This window comes from Rhineura floridana, chromosome 19 (assembly GCF_030035675.1).
Source record: "Rhineura floridana isolate rRhiFlo1 chromosome 19, rRhiFlo1.hap2, whole genome shotgun sequence".
In the NCBI taxonomy this organism is placed as follows: Eukaryota; Metazoa; Chordata; class Lepidosauria; order Squamata; family Rhineuridae; genus Rhineura; species Rhineura floridana.
This window is the reverse complement of record NC_084498.1, coordinates 5,898,026-5,919,302: the sequence shown is the minus strand read 5'-3', so window position 1 is coordinate 5,919,302 and position 21,277 is coordinate 5,898,026. Positions and strand designations below refer to the sequence as shown.

At 45.5% G+C, this 21,277-nt stretch overlaps 1 protein-coding gene across 4 annotated transcripts in view; it reads left to right on the top strand.

Annotated features, from left to right (window-relative positions):
- Positions 1 to 21,277, top strand: part of KNTC1 (kinetochore associated 1) — a 139,432-nt gene that overhangs the window by 28,878 nt on the left and 89,277 nt on the right. For all 4 annotated transcript variants that reach the window (XM_061602350.1, XM_061602352.1, XM_061602351.1 and 1 more), the window contains 10 exons: positions 441 to 506; positions 4,728 to 4,789; positions 5,668 to 5,779; positions 6,185 to 6,328; positions 7,750 to 7,806; positions 7,889 to 7,990; positions 8,259 to 8,375; positions 11,802 to 11,945; positions 19,080 to 19,178; positions 19,296 to 19,399. In XM_061602350.1, the coding sequence (XP_061458334.1) occupies positions 441 to 506; positions 4,728 to 4,789; positions 5,668 to 5,779; positions 6,185 to 6,328; positions 7,750 to 7,806; positions 7,889 to 7,990; positions 8,259 to 8,375; positions 11,802 to 11,945; positions 19,080 to 19,178; positions 19,296 to 19,399 (1,007 nt within the window). The remainder of the gene's footprint in view (positions 1 to 440; positions 507 to 4,727; positions 4,790 to 5,667; positions 5,780 to 6,184; positions 6,329 to 7,749; positions 7,807 to 7,888; positions 7,991 to 8,258; positions 8,376 to 11,801; positions 11,946 to 19,079; positions 19,179 to 19,295; positions 19,400 to 21,277) is intronic.

Genomic DNA, 21,277 nt, shown 5'->3' with positions numbered 1-21,277 from the left:
GTAAATATAATAAATAATAATTATAGGCTTTGTTACAAGAGACACTTTATCACCAGAGGTCTTGTTAGGATGAAGTCTGTTTTGAAAGGAAGAAGTAGTCAGAAGATGCAGCTGCAGAACAAGAATGATCCAGCAGAGGACCACGAAGGAGAGGCTGGCAGTGGCTTCTCCTGGCCCCTTGATGGGCTAATGGCTCCGTACTGAGTTCCTTTGTCCAGCTCTCTCTAGAGTTCTCTTGCTCAGGTCCATTTCCAGCACTAGATAAACTGGAAGACAATCTTACTCTGCCACCAGTGAGCTGGTCACAGGCACCTGGAACCAAGCCCATGTCAATCTACCCGTGTTGTCGTTCTTCAGTTACGATATTTGCACTTTACTGTTTGAGAATTTGTGCATGACCCCCATTGGACTGCAAATCAATTTAACATTTCTCATTTCAGATCCTGAAGAGAGATGATGCAACTGTTGCCTCTCTTTTAACAGGAGACGCAGCGTCTCTTACAGAGGTAATAAAAATTAAACTTGCCCAGACCTTTATATTATTACTAGGAGGTGGATGGAGCAAGGAACCAGAAAGAGAGTTTTGAGATGTTCATAAGTTTGGGGTTTCATCCTGGATGAACTAGGATAGGATAAATACTATGCTCTTGTTGTGCTCAGGTCTCATAATTTTTCTTAAAATTGGCATGATTTTTAACTTAAGGATGTGATCTGAAAGATCACTTATCTTGGGACTGCTTCACACATTTGTCCAACATGGGTACAGAAAAATAAGGGGGAAACTATCTGTACTGGGGGAGCTGCATGGAGTGCCTGGGGGAAGGGAATGAAACTATCACCTTTGTGGTGTTTTGTTGCATCAAGCAATTTTCTCCTCAGCTTGGCTCATCTTGGTCTCAAGCTGCTATGCTACATTTTCTCTCACATACAGTGTGAAATGTGTATTTTAATATATTTCTGCTCCTCCTTTTGGGGCCAAGCCTTCACAAGGAGGCTTACAATAAAAATGTTAAACAAAACAGTTCACAAATAACATAATAAAAATAGCAACACATAAAAGCTTCTCCAGCTGGATGAAAAGGTCTATTCCTTAGGTGTTCATTTTGTATTGTTTTTAAACCTATTTTCAGTTGTGTTTGTACAGTTTTAAAAAACATTTTAGCTATTTTTATGGTATGTATGTAAAAGACAGGCTACAATCCAATACATGTCTACTCAGCTCTGATGGGTACAATGGGATGTACTGCCAGGTAAGTGTGTATTGGATTGCAGCCTTAGTTAATTAATTAAATGGGGCCTCCACAAAAAATTAATTAATTAAAAGCTCAACAAAACAAATATAGGGTCCATTTAGAAGGCCATAAGAGGGGCAAGTGGAGTAGATTCCACAGGTATGGGGCCACAGCTAAAAAGGCCCAGCCTGTCCCTGGTACCCTCCAGCCTAATCATATGGTATCGTGAGGCTTGGCAGCAGACCCTGGAAGGGCGGAGGTGGCAGGCCACGCCAGGTTAGGGGAACAAGGGATAGATGTATTGTACCCATCCCTTGTTCCGGGCCTGCCCTAAACCAGAAGATAACTGGGGGATGTAAGACTCCATCCAACCTTCGACTGCTGTTGTGTAACGCCAGGTCTGTAGTTCAGAAAACATCACTCATCCATGATCTTATTCTGGATGAGCATGCAGACCTGGCGTGCATTACGGAGACCTGGCTGGACGAGGCCTCGGCTCCTATACTTGAGGCCATGTGTCCAGCGGGTTTCCGATATGCACAGCAGCCGAGGATTGGTAGGCGGGGAGGGGGTGTGGCAGTTATTTATCGAGAGTTCTTGGTTTTCGCCAGACCTCCTCTCCACGAGACCAAGTTTGTTGATTGTATGTACTGGAGGTTGGGACCAAAGGGCAGTTTAGGAATTCTGCTGATGTACCGCCCACCCGGCTGCACGGCAGACTCCCTGGCCGAGGTGCTTGAGGTGGTCGCGGCTGTACGGTTGTTTACCCCGAACGTATTGGTTTTGGGGGATTTCAACGTGCATGCCGAGGCCATTCTCACTGGAGCCCCTCGGGATTTCATTGAAACCATGACTTCATGGGAACTGCACCTAAGTAATATGGGTCCCACCCATGTAGCCGGCCATACCATTGACCTTGTATTTGTCGCGGGAGAGAAGGAAAGTGATCTGAAGATGGGGACTGTTTCTTCTAGCCCTGTGTCATGGTCAGATCACTACCTGGTGAAATTGGATCTCTCTGTGCCGCACACCCTCCGCAGGGGACAAGGACCTATTAGGATGGTCCGCCCCAGACGCATGATGGAGCCTATTGGATTCCTAAATGTGCTGGGTGATCTGGAGCTAACTGAAGGCCACCCGGTCGAAGCCCTGGTGATGGAGTGGAATAGGGAGATCACTAGGGCAATAGACCGGGTGGCACCGAAACGTCCTCTTCTCCTGAATAGAACTCAGACTGCACCCTGGTATACACCACGGTTACGCAGTCTGAGGCAGGAAGTGAGACGACTAGAGCGCCGATGGCAGAAATCGTGCACTGAAGGTGATCGGACACTGGTTAGAGCGGCAATAGCGGCCTACCAGCGGGCAACAAAGGCAGCAAAGAGGCAATTCTTTGCTGCCTCTATTGCGTCAGCAGAGTGCTGTCCCAGGAGGTTGTTCCAAGTGGTCCGAAGCCTGGTCAGTCCAGTAGCGCAGGAACCTATGGAACAATCAAAAGCCTCCTGTGACACATTTGTTAAACACTTTGCCGATAAAATCGAGCACCTAAAGGACAAGATTCCGTACGTCGTGGTTACAAGTAGGGGTCCAGAGGCGGCCAGTTGCAATCCGGTCTGCTGGGATCGGTTTCAGCCTCTTCTCTCTGATGAAGTGGACGAGGTGCTCTCTACTGTAAAACCAACCACTTGCTTACTTGATCCTTGCCCTTCATGGCTCGTTATGAGCTGTAAAGAGAGACTGGGCAATGGGATCAAGGCAATGGTAAATGCATCCTTGGAGGAGGGTGTAATGCCATTGCCCCTCAAGGAGGCAGTGATAAGACCTATTCTGAAAAAGCCCTCCTTGGATCCCCAAGATTTAAACAACTTTCACCCAGTCTCCAATTTACCGTTCTTGGGCAAGGTAATTGAGCGTGTGGTGGCAAAGCAGCTACAGACACACTTGGAGGAAGCAGATTATTTAGATCCTTTCCAGTCGGGCTTCAGGACTGGATACGGAACTGAAACAGCCTTGGTCGCTCTGGTGGACGATATGAGGAGGGCATTGGATAGGGGAGAACATACCTTCCTCGTCCTCCTGGACCTCTCAGCGGCTTTCGATACCGTCGACCACGGTATCCTGTTGAGTCGCCTGGAGGGACTGGGAATAGGAGGCACTGTTTTACTGTGGTTCCGTTCCTATCTCTCCGGTAGATATCAACGGGTAGTGTTGGCGGATGAGGTTTCAGACCCTTGGCCCCTCAACTGTGGTGTGCCACAGGGTTCTATCCTCTCTCCCATGCTATTTAACATTTATATGAAACCGCTGGGAGCCATCATCAGGAGTTTTGGGCTGCAGTGTCACCAATATGCGGATGACACGCAGCTCTATCTCTCATTTAAATCTTCACCAGAGTTGGCTGTGGATACCTTGTCCAAGTGCCTGGAGTCCGTAAGTGGATGGATGGGAGAGAACAGGCTGAAGCTGAACCCCGATAAGACTGAGGTATTACTAGTGGGGGACAAGGGAAGGTTGGGTGATTTTGACCTGATACTTAATGGGGTGAGTTTGCCCCTGAAGGACCAGGTCCGCAGTCTCGGGGTCATCTTGGACTCCCAGCTGTCTATGGAGGCTCAGGTTTCTGCAGTGAGCCGGGCAGCTTGGTACCAACTTCATCTAGTACAGAGGCTGCGACCCTATCTTCCCATACATCTGCTCCCACGAGTGATACATGCCCTGATCTCCTCTCGATTAGACTACTGTAATGCGCTCTACGTGGGGTTACCCTTGAAGACGGTCCGGAAACTCCAGCTGGTACAAAACGCGGCGGCACACTTAATAAAGCAGACCCGCCGCCGCGATCATATCACCCCAGTGTTGATTGAATTACACTGGTTGCCAGTTGTATACCGGGCCCAATTCAAGGTGTTGGTTTTAACCTTTAAAACTCTATACGGTTCCGGCCCAGTTTATCTGAAGGAGCGCCTCCAGTATCACCAAATATGCCGCCAAACAAGATCAGCCTCACAGGACCTTCTCTCGGTCCCACCGACTAAGACAGCTAGGTTGGTGCGGACCAGGGAGAGGGCTTTTTCGATCGTGGCCCCCACCCTCTGGAACTTACTTCCCTTTGACCTTCGGCATGCCCCCTCCCTGTTGACTTTTCGCCGAGCTTTGAAGACCTGGCTCTTGAGGCAGGCCTATGGGATCTCTGGGGTGGGTTAGGTTTTACACTGTATTAATGTAAGATGGTCTTCAGATGAGATGTTATGATATTAATAATGTGATGATTATGTATATGAGCAGATTGTATTTTATATTGTATTTTATATTGTACGTCGCCCAGAGTGTCCGTTCAGTCGGACAGATGGGCGTCTGCTAAATAAAATTTTATTATTTATTATTATTATTATACCCAGTGGGAAGACTGAACTGGTGATTCTGAAAAAGCTGTCAGTCTGCTGGCAGATACCTTTTCAATTTAATGTCCAAGAATTTGGCTTTGTCTCCATCCAGGTGCTGCAGGCGCAAGCAAAGCTAACAACCTTTTATGGAGCATTTGGGCCAGAGATGTTCAGGTTTAACTTTTCTTTTTTTATTGTATTGGTTTTGTTTTGGTGCCTATGTGTAAATCACGATACTTTCTAGAATCATGTATGTTGGCTGATATTAGCCTGATTTTTTTTCTATTGTGCAAGACAAGGGGAGATAGAAAGTGGGGGTTTGAAGTGTTAGCACTTTCCATGGACATAAAAGCAGGGACCCAACAGGGTTCCTATATGCACCAGTGTGCTTACTTTCCAAATATTTGGATGAACTTGAAATGCTTTTTGCCTAAGGCAGGACCCAGGAGATGTCAGTTTTGCAGGAACTACTTTGTTTTCACTAGAACCTCAAGATCCACCGTCGAGCCAGTTGCAAAAGACATACACTTAGAATTAAAGAACTTTGAGCCCAGGAATTTCTTTTGAGTATGAGAACTGAACAGAGCTCATAGCCTTTCCGTACAATAATCCACTCCTGGTTACCCCAAGCTTTCTTCAATTCAGCAGTATAATTGAGGGTGGCAGGGAGGGTTTATTTCACTTCTGCTATTGTAAAATGATCAGGAGTCAGAAATCATTGGTGTTCTGCAGCTAATCACTCAAGGCTCTACTAGCAGCTGCAGATCTGACCACTCCTGGCTTCAGGGTGTGCTGTCATCTAGCTATAATTTGTGTTCTGAACCTATAAGCAAGGCTTGGCTAATGGAATTTCTCTGTGGTCATTTGTTTTTCCGTTTCTTTCTTATATCACCTAATCCAAATATTCAGGGTTAGGGTTACTGTACCCTAATGCTGAAAGCAGAACCCTCTGTAGATTATCACCCCGTTTACATATTGCACCTATGTTTACATATGTGGAATGTATGTTTTTGTTGGGCTGTGGTTGAATGCGCAACCTTTTGTTGTCCTAGTGGAACTGCATGGCATGAATTTCTGAACAACAAGGACTTCCTCGGGGACATCTTTTTACTGCTAAAAGGAGGAAATCTCACTTCTGCACAATACCTCTGGATAAGGCATCAGGTAAATTGCTACAGATGTTTTCAGTGGACAGCCCACCTGCTGTATTTTGCTGTGCTTCTCCACGCTGCCACTTCTTGCTACTGAAGTATCTAGAACTCCCTGAAATATCTGGCTACATACACTCCTGCCAGATCTTGGCTAAGCTCTCCCTGGCAGGCAGAAGAGGATGCCTGTCCTGTAGATCATCTTGCATCACCTCTGTGTAAACGTTCTCAGGTAGCAGTACTGGCAAAACGTTCTGCCTAAATTCTCAGAGCTGCTGCCTGTCAAGAGACATCAGTAATGAACTACACGGACCAGTAGTCTTTGGTGTAAGAAAGCAGCTTCAGGCATTCTCAAGTCATTAATTGTCCACCACAGTTATTGGTCTGATGGCTGTGAACATGTCTCTTTACTCCTCTCCAGGCAGACTTTGAAAGTGGCTTTAGCATGCAAATGCTGGATAACTTGCTTGACGCAATCCCTACAACGGTTTCCCCCAAAGAACTGTGCCTGTGGTTTAAAGAAGTTGTTCTTCCTTTTGCAAGGCGAGTTGTGCCCCAAGGACAGGTAAGATCTACTGGGAGATAAGGGGACTACTTATAGCGTGGGTGGGAAGCCTGTACCTCAGGGGTCGCATGTGGCCCCTGGCCTAATTTCATGTAGATAGTAAAGGGGGAAATTGCAGGGAGAAAGTGAGTGAGGGGGAGAGGGAGGGAGAGTGGGAGGGAGGGAGGGGGACTGAGAGTGGGAGGGAGTGAGTGAAAGAGGGAGGGAGTGTGGGAGTGGGGGAGGTAGAGAGGGGGGGAGAAGGAGTGAGTGGGAGAAGGAGTGAGTGGGAGAAGTGGTGAGTGAGAGGGGGGGAGAGAGAGAAGCGGTGCCCTGCCCAACATGAGCTCTGGCCCTGTCTACCATTGGCATGTGGTCCCCAACAAGGGGAAAAATGTTTTCCCAACCTCTGCATTTATAACATTTCTGTTAGCGAAGATTAGTGAATAGGCAGATTCACTTATTTATTTTTTTAAGACCTGGTGATGGGGGGAGGTAGAGGGGGCTGCATACTAGTTGTGGTGAAAGGAGTTGCAACACATTTTTCCAGATACTTGCTAATATTTAAAAAGCATTAAGGTAAAGTTAATACCTGTTGCTGGGTACTAAATTTAGCATAAAAAATCTTAGAAAAAGAGTATTGCTTGAAAGTGGATGACTTTTTTTTTTAGAAATAAATAGTATAAAAAATGCTGTAAGTCAAGATCAGAAGTGGGGCCCAAAATTAGAAGACGAAAATTCTTGTATGTCACTGAGCCCTGGTGCTTTATGCATTTTTTACAAGGAAACTGCTGTTAAATTGTCTGAAAGCACCGGTGGTCCACTGGACATGTGCGTGTTCTGCCTCCACCTGGCGTGCAGTTGGAGGAAATGCAGGAGAAGGCCTTCTCAGTTGTGGTGCTCAGGCAGTGGAACTCCTAGCCCTGGGAAAATCCATGTGGCCTAGGGATCGGGCAGGAGTTTCTTCATTCTATGTTTTGAAGTGAAATTAGCTGATTTGCTGCTCCCAGGCCAGTGTTTGGAACGGACCATAGACATACGGAGTATTCTGCATATCTACAAATATTTCTACACATGGGCCAACAGATTTTAATTGTGGGGTTGACTGAGGGCCTTTATTTTTTGTTTATTTACATTTACAAGATGCTCTGAGCAGCTAGTAAGCATATCATTGGGCGAAATGCCTTTTAAAATCAGAGTAGCAGATGTATGCCATAATGTGCAAGCCATTCCTGGGGAATTGTATGGAGAAAAAGATGACTTCTGTTTTGTACCTGTGGGCATAGCCACCTTTTTTCCTGTAAAATGTTCTTGGTAGCTTAAGTAGGTGCAACCTGATCATAAGTCCTACTGGTGTCTCCTTGAAGGGACCATCATGTAAAAGCACTGGATGTAAGAACTTTTTTAAAAAAATGTAACCTAGCTTGATCCTTATCTTCCAGAAGAGAATAGCAAAGTGGCTGGAGCAAAGAGCACGAAACCTTGAGTTAACTGATAAGGTAACATTAATATTTCCCCTGAAAAACCTTGCATATTGCCGTTTCTCCAGAAATTTCACTAATGCTTCATCTTTCAAAACAGGCCAATTGGCCAGAAAATGGACTCGAAATGGCACAGGTGTTTTTTACCAGCAAAGATCCAGGTGAATTTGGATCTGCATCTTCCTGGTGTGGCATTTCTTTGGTAAGGATTCTGCTTTTATGTAACCACATTTGGGAACGAGTGCACAAGTATTTTGTGCAGGTGTACGTGCGTCTAGCATTCCTTGGGGAAACCTGCATACTCTTAATTTATCCCATTCAGGCAACGATTGTATTGGTTTTAATTAGTGCAGAATTTTAAAAGTACACAATTTTACAGAATTTTGACATTTCTCTCTTTCTCTTTTTAATCATTTGTCCAGAATGAGAGTTTGGGCTTAGTGAAATTTCACTGTTCACTTGTATTTCAGAAGGACATTGATGGTGAGGAGGTCCGTTGTCTAACCGAATTGGTCAGTGCTTTACAGGGCTTGGTAGACCTCTATAAGAAATACAACTGTAGGCTGGCCCTCTGTAACTTTCAAAAGGTACAAGAAATCATGGCATTAAAACTGTGCTGGGGTGGTGCCTGTGTTGGGATTTTTTGTGTTAAAAAAAGTACTATTTTATCTCTGAAAAGCAATCGGAAGAATAGAATGTCCAACTCAGGCTGTGGGAACCTCAGTCTGAATCCCTGCTTGCTATGAGTTACACTGGTTGACTTTAAGCCAGTGACACACACATACACTGTCAGCCTAACCTACCTCAAGGGTTGTTGTGAGGATATAATCAGATGACCCCTTAATTTACTATCCTATTTTTCTTGAAAGAAGGGTGGGATGTAAGTATGAGAAACACATTAGTACAGATTGAGTGGCCTGCTTCAGATGATTGCATCTTAGTTTAGTAAACACCTATTAGCTAAAAGACTATGGTTGCTTTTTATTAATATTTTTATTGAATTTCACTTTAGTTTATATCAATATCACAAACATAACAATAGCGAAAAAAACCTAGGGTAAGAAGGTTTTGAGGAGGGGAAAGACAGAGAGGTATAACTCAGCATTTGTAGTTTTTATTTTTCGCTTTACTGGGATGTCATAATCAAAATGAATGACTTGAAAGAGAGCCTCCCCCCATGTTGTCCTGACTGGAGGAGAGACCAGGGCTGTGGAGTCTGAGTCGGAAGCAATTTTGGGTGGAGTCAGAGTCGGTAGAAATGTTCCGACTCCGGCTTCAGAATAAAATTTATATTTTAATATTAATAAATTAATACACATTTGCCATTTATGAAGGAGTCGGAGTCGGACAGTAGAAAAATAGAGGAGTCGGAGTCGAAGGTTTGACGTACCGACTCCACAGCCCTGGGGGAGACTCTCCTTAGTGTTCCCGTTCCAGGACCTATCTGTCACACAGTAACACATTCGAGGGCTGCCTCTGTTTGGAGAACGCCCTGCCTGTTGATGGCCTTTGCTGTTGAGATACCACTGGTGCAGACTCCCTTTTCTTTCAGCACTAGGTTAGTACATGGTTGTTGGCCCAAGCTTTTGGATGTGCTACGGTGGCTACGGTCTACCTCTGCTGTTGGAGGCTTCTGAATGCCAGCGCTCAGGTCCTGCTTGCGGGGTTCCCATAGGCATTTACCTGGCCACTGTGAGGACAGGATGCTGGACTAGACAGGCCACTGGCCTGATCCAGAAGACTCCTCCTATGTTCTTAAATGGTTATAGCATGCAGCTCGGATTTTTATAGAGGGGCTCTAGTTCTAAGCGGATTTATAATTGTCCCTTCTCCTATCGTTAATATTGTGTACTTGTTAGTTTTTATTCCATTTTTATTTTACCCTACCCTGAGAGGAAGGGCAGGATATGAATAATAAAATACGTTTGCATTCAGTTACGCATAGAATTTAGTAACGGCATACTATGTAGCTTGGTAAGCACCTAATTTCTTTAATATACAGCCTGTAGCTAGTTCATGGATCATCACCTTGTAGTGGTGGGTGGGCTTGCATGTTCCAATGAACCCTGTGAGCGATGCCATCGGGAGTCATGTGCTCCCAGCAGGGTCACCCCTGGCGGTAAGGTCAAGGGAGAGGAACCAGACAAAGAAGGATCCAAGAATGTCCTCAACGGCAGAACAGGCGGAGGATAACAATGTGTATGTTACAATAGCTGTGAAGGCTGCAGCAGATAAAGGACTTCCAATCGTCATGGTACCCATGCCATTGGATCAAAGCCTTTTTCTGTCAAGATTGTGTGTTGATTGTCGTGCACCGATCTCCCCACATAAAACAAATTCACACACAGGCATCTTCCATAACAAAAGTCCCATGGCGATTGGCAAATGGTAACAGGGGCAGGACCGTGAAATCCAGAAGCCCCTAGTCATGGACTGGTACATCGGCAGTGAATACAGATTCAGACGGATCCATTGTTAAAGACTATATTTTGGAAAACAATCTTACTCGGTCACGAGTGATCTCCAAGAAGAAGAAGAAGTTCATGTATGGCGAGTGAAGACAGGTCTTCATCCAGTGGCTGATAGTTGGACTGTATTTCCTCTTCAGTGTTGTACAACGATATCGGGATGCTATGATTCAACTGCTTTGGAATGATCCCCAATGTGGCACCCATGGGGTCCACTATACCCCTCAGATCCTATAAAGGCCCTCTGCCTTTCCTGATTTTTATTTTTTAAATTGAGGTTTTTTGTTTTTGCTGTTTGGTTCGGAGGGTGAGTTGCCTGTTTTGTGAGGAGGGTTCCTGGGTCTGTATGCCCAGAGTCCTGGGTAGGTGCAGGTTATGATTCTGAATATCACCAGTTTTTATTTTGTGAAATAGGTATTTTTGTGGTGCCTGCAACAGTTTCTTAGATTTCTTAGATTTCCAAATGTGGCCCTGGGCCCGAAAAGGTTGGGGACCACTGAATTAAGTCAATTTGAACCATGGCTTCATATCTTGGCTTTTTCTGAAATTCTCAATCAAGATGAAACAGGAAACTGTAGTTAATGGAAGAGTTCCTGGCTTGTTTCCTTACACAAAATGAAGAACACAACCAAAATCTCATCTCTCTGCTTAAGAACATCAGAAGAGCCCTGCTAGATCAGGCCAATGACCCATCTAATCCCGTATCCTGTTCTCACAGTGGCCAGCAAGATGCCCCAATGGGAAGCCCGCAAGCACAACAGAACTCTCCCCACTCGTCATTCCCCAGAGGCTTACTGTCTCCAACTGTAAAGGCAGAGTATAGCCGTTGTGGCTAGTAGCCATTGACAGCCTTATTCTCCATGAATTTATTTAATCCATCAAAAGTGGTAGCCATCGCTACTTCTTGTGGGAGCGAGTTCCATAGTTTAGTTATGCTCTGTGTGAAGTAGTACTTTCCTTTGTCTGTCCTGAATCTTCTAGCATTCAGCTTCACTGGATTGTCCCCAAGTTCTAGTATTATGTGTGAGACAGAAAAAAACTTTTGTCCACCTCTTCGACATAGTAAATAATTTTATACACCTCTGACGTGTGTCCTCTTACTTGCCTTTTCTCTAAACTAAAAACAAAATAAAACCCAAATGTTGTAGCCTTTCCCCATAGGAGAGTTTCTTATTAAGCTGAATTATGATTGTCTGAATGTGGCCACTGCGCAATTTGGATATACAAGGCTGCTATATCAATTATGGCCTTTAGCTGATGCTAAAGGGGGAAAAATCTGTCTGTAAAGTGCTACTTGTGAATTTCCCCAAGGAAATTGACATTGTTGGAAACGGTGTCCTGAACTGGATGGGCTGATGACAACAGGACAATGTTGTCTATAAAATCAAAATAAAATGCTGGTGTTGGTGGGTGGAGTCAATTATAATGAAGCCTTTAGAGCAGTAGGTTGGGTTTTCATATTGAATAATCTATGCTGCGTGCTGCTCATCTTGCTACAGAGATCATTTTTCCATGGTTTGTTTGTTTTTTGTTTTTGTCCCCTAGGAAAATGCAAATACTATCGTTTTTCATATGTTTGATAAAGTTCTGGCAGCAGAACTCATTCCAGTCACTTTAGAGAAGTATATTGAACCGTACATGTACCATCATAATCTGGAAAAAGATGAAGTTCTCTTGCAGTACATAAAGGTACATTCTTTTTTTTTGTAGCATTAAATAACCAAGACATTAACAGCGGCCATCACAACAGTAGCATATATATTGTTTTTTAAAGTCAGGTACAACTTAATTTTGATCCTGCATAGAAAGACTAGAATTTGAGCTAGAGCACAAAATTAACGCAGAGCTATTTATTCCTACAGGCAAATTTATTTATTCAGGCAAATTGAACACAGATCCATCCCATCACTTCCATTTTAAAATGGAACAAACTGCCATCATTAAAGGAAAATGTTAGATATGCATTGAGGGAAGCCGTTGCCCCCACTCTGTGGTCCTTGTATGCCTATGTTCCTGTTTAGAATCAGGCCAGATGCTTCTTGTCTTGGGTAGAGCAATGCCTGTTCTGACTTTTAAAAATATGAAATTACAAAGGTCTAGCCTAATCTGCATAACACTGTGCATTAAATGCATGCACTTTTTCTATAAGTCCCCTATATTTTAAGTGTTGTCTTTGGGACAATCCTGCTTGAACTGAGTGAGTGAGAACTGCACGGACTCCTCTTTAGAGGGCTGTTCAGTGATTTATTCCCCTGGTATAGTCCTAGTGAAGTCAGTATGATTCTGTGAGTATAGATGGCTACTGAGAAGACTGTGGTGGTGTGTGTTAGATCTGGAAATGGATTTGCTGTTGAGTTCACTTGGCGAAGTCTTTTGTTCAAACCTCAGCCGTACAGCTCTTCTCTCATGGATGACAGAGGTCTCCAAGCGGGTTCAGTAGCTTCCCCTGTAGCTCAGAGACAGGAAACTCTTCAACAGACTTTTAACCTCCTCCCCTTCTGCTGAGGCTCAGTTTTAGTTTCCTGTCAGCTGGGAGAGACATCTTGCCTGATTTCTCTATTCTCTTTACTAGATATATTTCTCTTCTCAGTTGCTAATCTAAGATATTTTATATTTTATACCCTCCCTTCATGTTTATGACCATTATTTTGAATAATTTCTGTCATACTAAATACCTTACCTGTCAGTTAGTTTGCTCCTTGTCCTCAACAAACTGTTGATTCTTCGTCATCTTCTATCTGTTTTAAAAACAAACAAACCTTAATTCTACTGTCCTATTATTTCTTATTTCTCTGAAAGCTGTCTTAACAGTTACCTCAGAATTTTCTTCTCCTCAGCCAATTTTTCTTTGCCTGAACTATTGCTCTGCTATTGGCTGCCTAATCGATTTTTTTAATATGGAGAAACGCAGCGTTAAGGCTCACCTTTCTAAGAAAAAGGCTAAATATGGGCAGTACTTGGCCACAGCCGTGTTCAGATCCCAGTCTTCGCAGCTTCCCGCCATTTTTAGCAGGAATAAGCCATCGATCACTAGTGACCCTGAGGAGGGCACTTCTTCCAGCTATGGTGGTAGACGTGGCTCTGGTATGGAAGTGTACCCAGGTAGGGAGTCCACGGACGTGGTTCCCTGTCCTGAGGGGTTGCGGGAAGCGGCAACAGCGGTTGTAATTGGAAGCGCAACGTCAGGCTCTAGCGGCCCGAAAGCAGTTGCGGCTGCCATTTTGTATACTGGAGCGACCTTACCCGCCATTTTAACTGAAGGAGTAGCAGCGCCTGCCATTTTTGGTCAGGGCAATACCATAAGGTCCGCAAATTCAGATAGTGAGCTGCCGCCGCCTGATTGTTCACAATGTGCCCGAAACGCTGCGTCTTGCGTTCACGCCCTGCAACCAGCACGGCAAGCGCATTCTCCACAACAACCATTGACGTCATGCATGCCCGCCCTGTCAGCAGCACGGCAAATGCATTTCTCTGAGCCTCCTTTCCTAACGCGTAATAATGCTACGTGCCTAGAGCCTTTATCCTCTGACAAAGAGAACGCAGGAGCTTCTCTACAAGTCTGGCATGGCTGCACGGAACAACGGTATGTAACAGGGGCAGTCGGGTTGCATGTCCCTAACCCCCCTCGCCCAGTCTCGCAGTCCCAGCAAATGTCAGGGCTTCTGCTGCAATAGCAACAGCCACAAGTTTTATGGGCTGATTTTTTTTTTCCAACAGTGCTCCAACAGTTAAGAGAGGCTATGATGGGAGATTTGATTAAGGAGCTGTCTTCAGGAAGCGCTGCTAAGCGTACACAGCCCCCTCCACAGGGCACAACGAGTCTGGATCCCCCCCTCTTAAAGAGGCACTCTGCTGGGCAGCAGCAGGATAATTTGCCGTCCTCGAGCCTTTTTGCTTTTACCAGGGGTCAAGCATCAGAGGCTGAGGGAGATGTGTTGCTAGATGGGGGCGATTGGAGTGATGATTCGGGCACAGAGGATCTAGTGTCAACTAGACTGTTTTTGGAGATGTATTTTCCTCCCTTGTTTGCTAAAGTCATGACTGCCTTAGATTTATCTTCCACACAGCAGCAACAGCAGCAGCAGCAGGAACCACTCCCTAAAAGTGCATTGGTGTTACCAATCCCTAAGACATCAGTTAGATGCATTCTGCTGCCTGCTCCATTCAAGGCTATAATGAAAGCAGAGTGGGATTCCCCAGTACAGTGTAGAAAGGGTATTAATATTGCCAAAAGTTTTATGTTCTAGATGCAGGCGTCATGGAGCAGCTTCAGACTCCAGCAGTGGATGGTCCCATCTCTGCTCTGCTTTCCCGTGCGCTTCTGCCCCGGGATGGAGATGCGCAACTAAAGGATCCCAATGAACGCAGGTCAAATACTGCCCTTAAACATTCACATGACGTTCTTAATTCGGGCTTCAGTGGCTGCGTCGGTTTTTGCCAGGGCAGCACTGCTGTGGATCGAAGAGCTGTTAGATAATGTGGATCAAGATCCGACTAGGATAAGAAAATCTTTACTAAAAGTTTCAAGGTCCTTGTCTTTCATACCAGACACCACCATGGATTCTGTCCAGTTCTCCTGCAGAGCCATGGCAGCAGCAACTGTCGCTCGTAGACATCTATGGCTGAACCACTGGGATGTGGACTTTTCCTCCTGTGTGAATTTGGCTTCTGTCCCTTTTTCTGGCACAAAGTTGTTTGGTGATGCAGCGTTGCAGAATGTTCTGATGGAGACAAGGGACAAGAAGAAGATGATGCCCTTCCAAAGAAGGGAGGACAGATGTTCGTTTTGACGTCCTTTTTTCTTCGGCTCAGGTATTTCATTCCTTTCGTGGTTCCAGGAACCCGAGTCGAACTAGAGAATTCAGAAGTGGCCGTCCCTTTTGGAACAGATCTCGTTTTCAACAACATTCTCAGCAACCTAACGTTTCCAGAGGCACTTATGGTCAAGGAAGACAGGCACGCCAGAACCAAAGATGCTTCTCACTCAGATCAGATTCCGCCAGTAGGGGGCAGACTCATTCAGTTCTTCTACCGTTGACAAGAGTCCACTCAGGACTGTTGGGTACTCAAAATAGTGAACATAGGTTACAAGATAGAACTGTCGGAGTATCCACCAGCCAAGTTCATTCCTTCCCCGGTCTCAAGCTCTGCAGTAAAGCAACAAGCAGTATTCAACGAAATATGTCACCTGCTGAACATCTCTGCAATAGAGGAAGTTCCTTCCCACGAGCGTTTCACAGGGCTTTACTCAGTCTTCTTAGTGGGGAAGAAAGACAGAACGTGGCGCGCGGTACTCCACCTGAAGTTCCTAAACCACTTTGTTATCCAGCAGAAGTTCAGGATGGAGACCATAACATCCATCAAGGAGGCTCCACAACATCAAGATTACCTGGCCTCAATAGATTTGAAGGAAGCATACCTTCATATTCCCATTCTCCCAGCACACCGTCGCCTGCTCCATTTCTCTTACAACGGAGGTCACTACCAATTCAAAGCCTTACCTTTTGGTCTGTCGTCGGCTCCAAGTGTCTTCACCAAGGTAATGGCGGCATTAGTGGCCAGCCTTCAGGTATGTGGCCTACACATATATGCTTACCTGGACGACTTGCTGATCCGATCCAAGTCTTTTCACCAGGCCCAGGAGGACATTGGTGAACGCCATGAAGAGTCACCTAACTCCATCACAACAGCTACAGCAGCTGGGGGCATAGATAGACACAGTTCACCAATCTATTTCCCTTTCTCAGGAGAGGGTTTACAAAATCAAGGCCCTATTGACTTCCCTGGCTTGGATGACATCAGCAGACATGAAGTTGGCAAAGTTGGGCATGATGGCCTCTGCCATAGGGATTACTCTTTGGACTCACCTACACTCTCGCCCGCTGCAGTGGCTGTTAATAAACTATCAGGAGGACATTGCACACTGCAGGCACCGCTATGTACAAATTCCCCACAGCGTCAAGACTTCTCTTCTTTGGTGGAAATCAGAGGCATATCTGCGAAGGGGTGTCCCGATGTACGATCCCCCTCGCTCTCTCATCACCACTGATGCCAGCCTCAAAGGATGGGGAGCTCACTGTCAGGGCCAGTATATCTAGGGCAAGTGGTCACAGTCGGAGTCAACCAGAAGCATCAATTGGTTGGATCTTCGAGCAACACACCTGGCGCTTCATCACTTTCTTCATTCACTCAGATTTCCAGATGTTTTGATTTGAACCGACAACATGACAACCCGTGCTCACTTGAACAAGCAAGGGGGCACACGGTCATTATCACTACAAAGGGAAGCCATGGACATACTTTTGTGGGCAGAACAGCATCTTTCCTCAATCAGAGCAGAGTACATCCAGGGCCACCTAAATGTGACAGCCGACTGGCTCTGTCGGCAACAACTGTTCCCGGGGGAGTGCGCCCTCAATGGAGGTATTCAAATCCCTTCAGTCTATGTTCGGAACTGTCACCATAGATCTGTTTGCCTTGGAGATCAATCACCAGAAGAAACGTTTTTACTCGAGGTACCTGTCTCACAACGTGGAACAGACAGGTGGCTGAAGGGCCTGCACTATGCCTTCTCTCCAACACCTCATAAGAACATAAGAAGAGCCTGCTGGATCAGGCCAGTGGCCCATCTAGTCCAGCATCCTGTTCTCACAGTGGCCAACCAGGTGCCTGGGGGAAACCCGCAAGCAGGACCCGAGTGCAAGAACACTCTCCCCTCCTGAGGCTTCCGGCAACTGGTTTTCAGAAGCATGCTGCCTCTGACTAGGGTGGCAGAGCACAGCCATCACGGCTAGTAGCCATTGATAGCCCTGTCCTCCATGAATCTGTCTAATCTGTTATCCAGAGTTCTCAAGAAAATTCGATCAGAGAGGGCCAGTGTAGTGTTAGTGGCCCCATACTGGCCACGACGTCCATGGTTCTCAGACATCATTCAGTTGGCCATATCACCCCCGTTTCATCTTCCATCAAGGCCAGACCTGCTGCATCAGGGTCCACTGCTACATCCGGAGTCCCAATGGCTTCAGCTAACTGCCTGGAAATTGAACGCCTACAGCTGTTAAATTCAGGCATATCGGCAGAGGCGGTGACTACCATCCTTGTGGCCAGGCGACCATCAGCCCTTCAAAGTTATCAGGCAACGTGGAAGATGTTTTCCTCTTGGTGTGGCAGAAAAGGGGTTGAACCAGTATCGGCTGGGGTCTATGAAGTGCTGTTATATCTACAAGACAGGCTTCAGAAGGGCATGCGACCTAACACTCTGAAAAGGCAGCTTTGTCATCTGTCTTACAAATCAGGGACTTCAACTCGATAGCAATGCATCCATGGTTGAAGCGATTCCTTAGAGGAGCTACTACTCTTAGTCCACCAGTTGTTCACCGGTTTCCAACCTGGATCTTACATATATTGTTCTGGCTGCGCTGCAGAAACCTCCATTTGAGCCATTGAATTCCGTGCCACTGAAATTAATGTCGTTTAAAACAGTTTTTCTCGTTCCCATCACGTCGGCGCAATGGGTGTCGGAACTACATGCGCTATCCATACAAAAGCACTTATGTTCTTTTCATAGAGTAATTTTGCGCACTAATCCAGCATTCGTGCCTAAACTAAACACGCTATTTCACAGACAACAGGAGTTAATCTTACCTTCATTCTGTTCTCACCCCAAGGAGAAGGCATGGCATTCGCTGGATTTAAGGCGTGCTCTAAAGGTGTATATTTCCCGCACAGAGTCTTTTAGACGTTCTGATTAACTATTTGTGTCCTTTCATCCAGCCACTATGGGAAAGCAAGTGTCTTCCGCCACACTAGCACGTTGGATTAAGATGTGTATTTCTCTGCCTTATGAGGCACTTGTCTCCTTTGCACATTACAGCACACTCAACCAGGTCTGCTGCTACTTCAGCAGCTTTTTCCACAAATGTTCCAGTGGCCGATATCTGCAGAGCAGCGACATGGTCCACTCCGAACACCTTTACCAAACACTATAAAATTGATTTGTACTCCTCAGCTGAGGCTGCTTTTGGCCGCAGGGTTTTACAACAAGTCCTGTCGACATCTATCCCACCCTAGGTCTGCAGCTTTAGTACGTCCCGCATGGAGACCTCTGTCATCCATGAGAGAAGGGACGGTTTGTCCTTACCGTAAATGGTGTTTTTTCATGGATGACGAGAGGTCTCCAAGGCCCACCCTTGCAGAGTTTATATGGTGGATGGGACAAAGTCTATGAGTGCCATGACTTCTCCGATATGTTCTCTGTTGGTCAATAGACCGTGTTACTAATGCTCTTGGTTATTGTCAAGTTTGGTCGTTTTTTCTCTTTATACGTGTTATGTTTGGTGTTAAACTGAGGCTGAATTCCGAAGCTTTACAAGAAATGAACTGAGCCTCAGCAGGAGGGGAGGAGCTTAAAAGTCTGTTGAAGAGTTTCCTGTCTCTGAGCTACAGGGGAAGCTACTGAACCCGCTTGGAGTCCTCTCGTCATCCATGAAGAAACACCGTTTATGGTATTTATTTATTTATTTATTTATTTATTGCACTTGTATACCGCCCCATAGCTGAAGCTCTCTGGGCGGTTTACAGCAATCAAAAACAAATATACAAGGACAAACGGTCCCTTACAGGTGACCACTGCAAATATATAACAATCTAAGGAGAGTAAATAAAATTTGGAACATTAGATTTATTCTATAATAGGAATTATAATAATAAATGACTTCTATTATTCCCCAAAAGGTTGTATTTAGACAATTGTATAGACAATTTCAACCATAATGCTGTGGTTGTTTATTAGCTTTCTAAGCTGTTTCTTAAAACTCTCTTTAGGACTTACTAAAACGGTACTGTACATGGTCGACATCTGTCTTTGACACTACTTGGGAAGCAAAGGCCATAGCCATCTTGGGCTGCATGTCCAACATAGATGTGAGTAGTAGGACAAGAGTGCAAATGTGCCAGGGATCTCTTTTCTCATCTTGAAACTCCTCTGGCGCTGAAAGGAGATTCCAGTGGCACGTTGGTCTTAGGACTTTTCTTTTACAGCTGATCTTTGAAGGAATACTGGCAATAATGCACAGTGCTGTGGTTCCCTGGAGTCCAGGAGTGGAACAGCTCGTTCAACAGTACCTGGACACAGACCATGCCAAGTAAGAGAATGAGCGTGCGTGCACCCACCCACACATGTCTCTAAGCCTTTTAACACAAGGGATAGCAAACAGGGTGCCCTCTGGAACTCATTCCTGGTCATTGGCCAAGCTGGCTGGGGCTGATGGGAGTTGTAGTCCACAGCATCTGGAGGGCACCAAGTTAGCTATCGCTGCTCTTCAGGGAGATTTCCTTTGTGACTTCAGGGAGTTTTCCTTGTTTGGCTTAAGAGTGTTCTCTCTCTTTGATAAAGTTTGGAGCTGGAAGAATATATAACACTAAAATATTAGCTGGATAACCAGCAGGCCAACATTGATAGTTTCAGTTTCTTCAAGCCTCTTCCAGCTGCAAGCTGCTCAACTTAGTATTTATGCAAAGACGTAATTAGGTAACCACTATCTGAATGCTGTTCACGCTGCTGCTATTATTATTATTGTAGTGAAAGCGGGGAACCCTTCCCCGTCTGCTCTCACTGTCCTAGGAGTCAATCCCCAGCCTTGGGCAATTGATCCCAGCAAATCCTGGTTTGCCAAGGTTGTGCACGTCAACACCAACCCTGCAAGGTAGTACTGCCACCACCCTTCAGCTGGGGCGAAGGGAACCCCAGAGCCCACTTAAACACCTGAGCCTCTCAGGACCAGAGTCTGGATACACTCCTGGTGCCTTCTGAAGTCTTAGGTAAAAACGTTTCTCTGTTACACGGTAGCTGTGGTCAAATGGCAAGGACTGAATTTAGGAACTGACCCCTCTCTCTGGAATAAACACACGTTGGTTTAAAGTAATTAAAGTTTATTAAAAAGAAAATAAGAAAAGCATAAAAAAGGTTACAAAAAGCAAAAAGGTACACACAAATAATTTGTAGCAGCAAATTGAATCCTAAAACCATACACCCAAACGGGTAAGGTGTTTAGTAACAAAGGTAAAGGAAAGTTTCTTGGCACAAATCAAAATAACAAAGCTGTCTGCCTAGCTATACTTACAAGAGCATAGGATCTTTCAATGGGTAGCCTTCTTCCCCTCAGGGAGTTGCAAGTCAGGATGAAAATGGAGCCACAACAGACCATCACCATAGGCAAGGTGGTGCTCCGAAGTGGGACACAAACCCAGAGTTCTGAGCCTCCTCTTATGGAGGAAAATTCCCTTCCAGCCGGAGACAATTAACCAATTAACATTTTCATCAAAGGGATGAAAAAACGATGTTCTCACAGCACCTGGCGCCTCCTCTTGGTTTCCCATAACAAAGCAAGGAGTTTTACGGCCTTGACGGAACCAGGCCCCTTCCACTGATAAGAAGGTGCAAAACTACTGTAAGCTGATACAGCTGTGTTGTAAAATTACCAAGTCACAGTGATGAACGAACATCAAAGATTTAACTGCTTGCTAGCAAGCTAACAAGGGAGATGTCAAGGGGAAGAATTCCCCACAAGGCTTTGGGATTTAGCCATTTTGAATACAGGCCAGGGCAAGGCTGGCAAGCTGGCATGACAATTTTTATTATTATTATTACATTTGTATACCACCCCATAGCCAAAGCTCTGCAGGTGTTTTAATCATCTGAAACTGCCTTTCATCAGGGGTGCCTACACAGACACATCAGGAGAGAACTTGACCCTTGGAGAGATTCTGCTTGTCAGTAGAGACAATATTGGCTAGATGGGCCAATGGTTTGGCTCAGGAGTAAGAGAAGCCCTACCTGCTTGTAGATGTACAAATGTAGAGCTGCTCCTCGCAAGGGACTGACGCCAGGAACGTTCCCAAATGAGGAAACTCTGTGTGCACATCAGTGGGGCCCCTTGGCATCTTTGCCTGCACTCACGTTGGCAGCGGGGCACAGTCACTCAGCACAAACTCACTCCCTCTTCCAACACATGAGTTCTCTC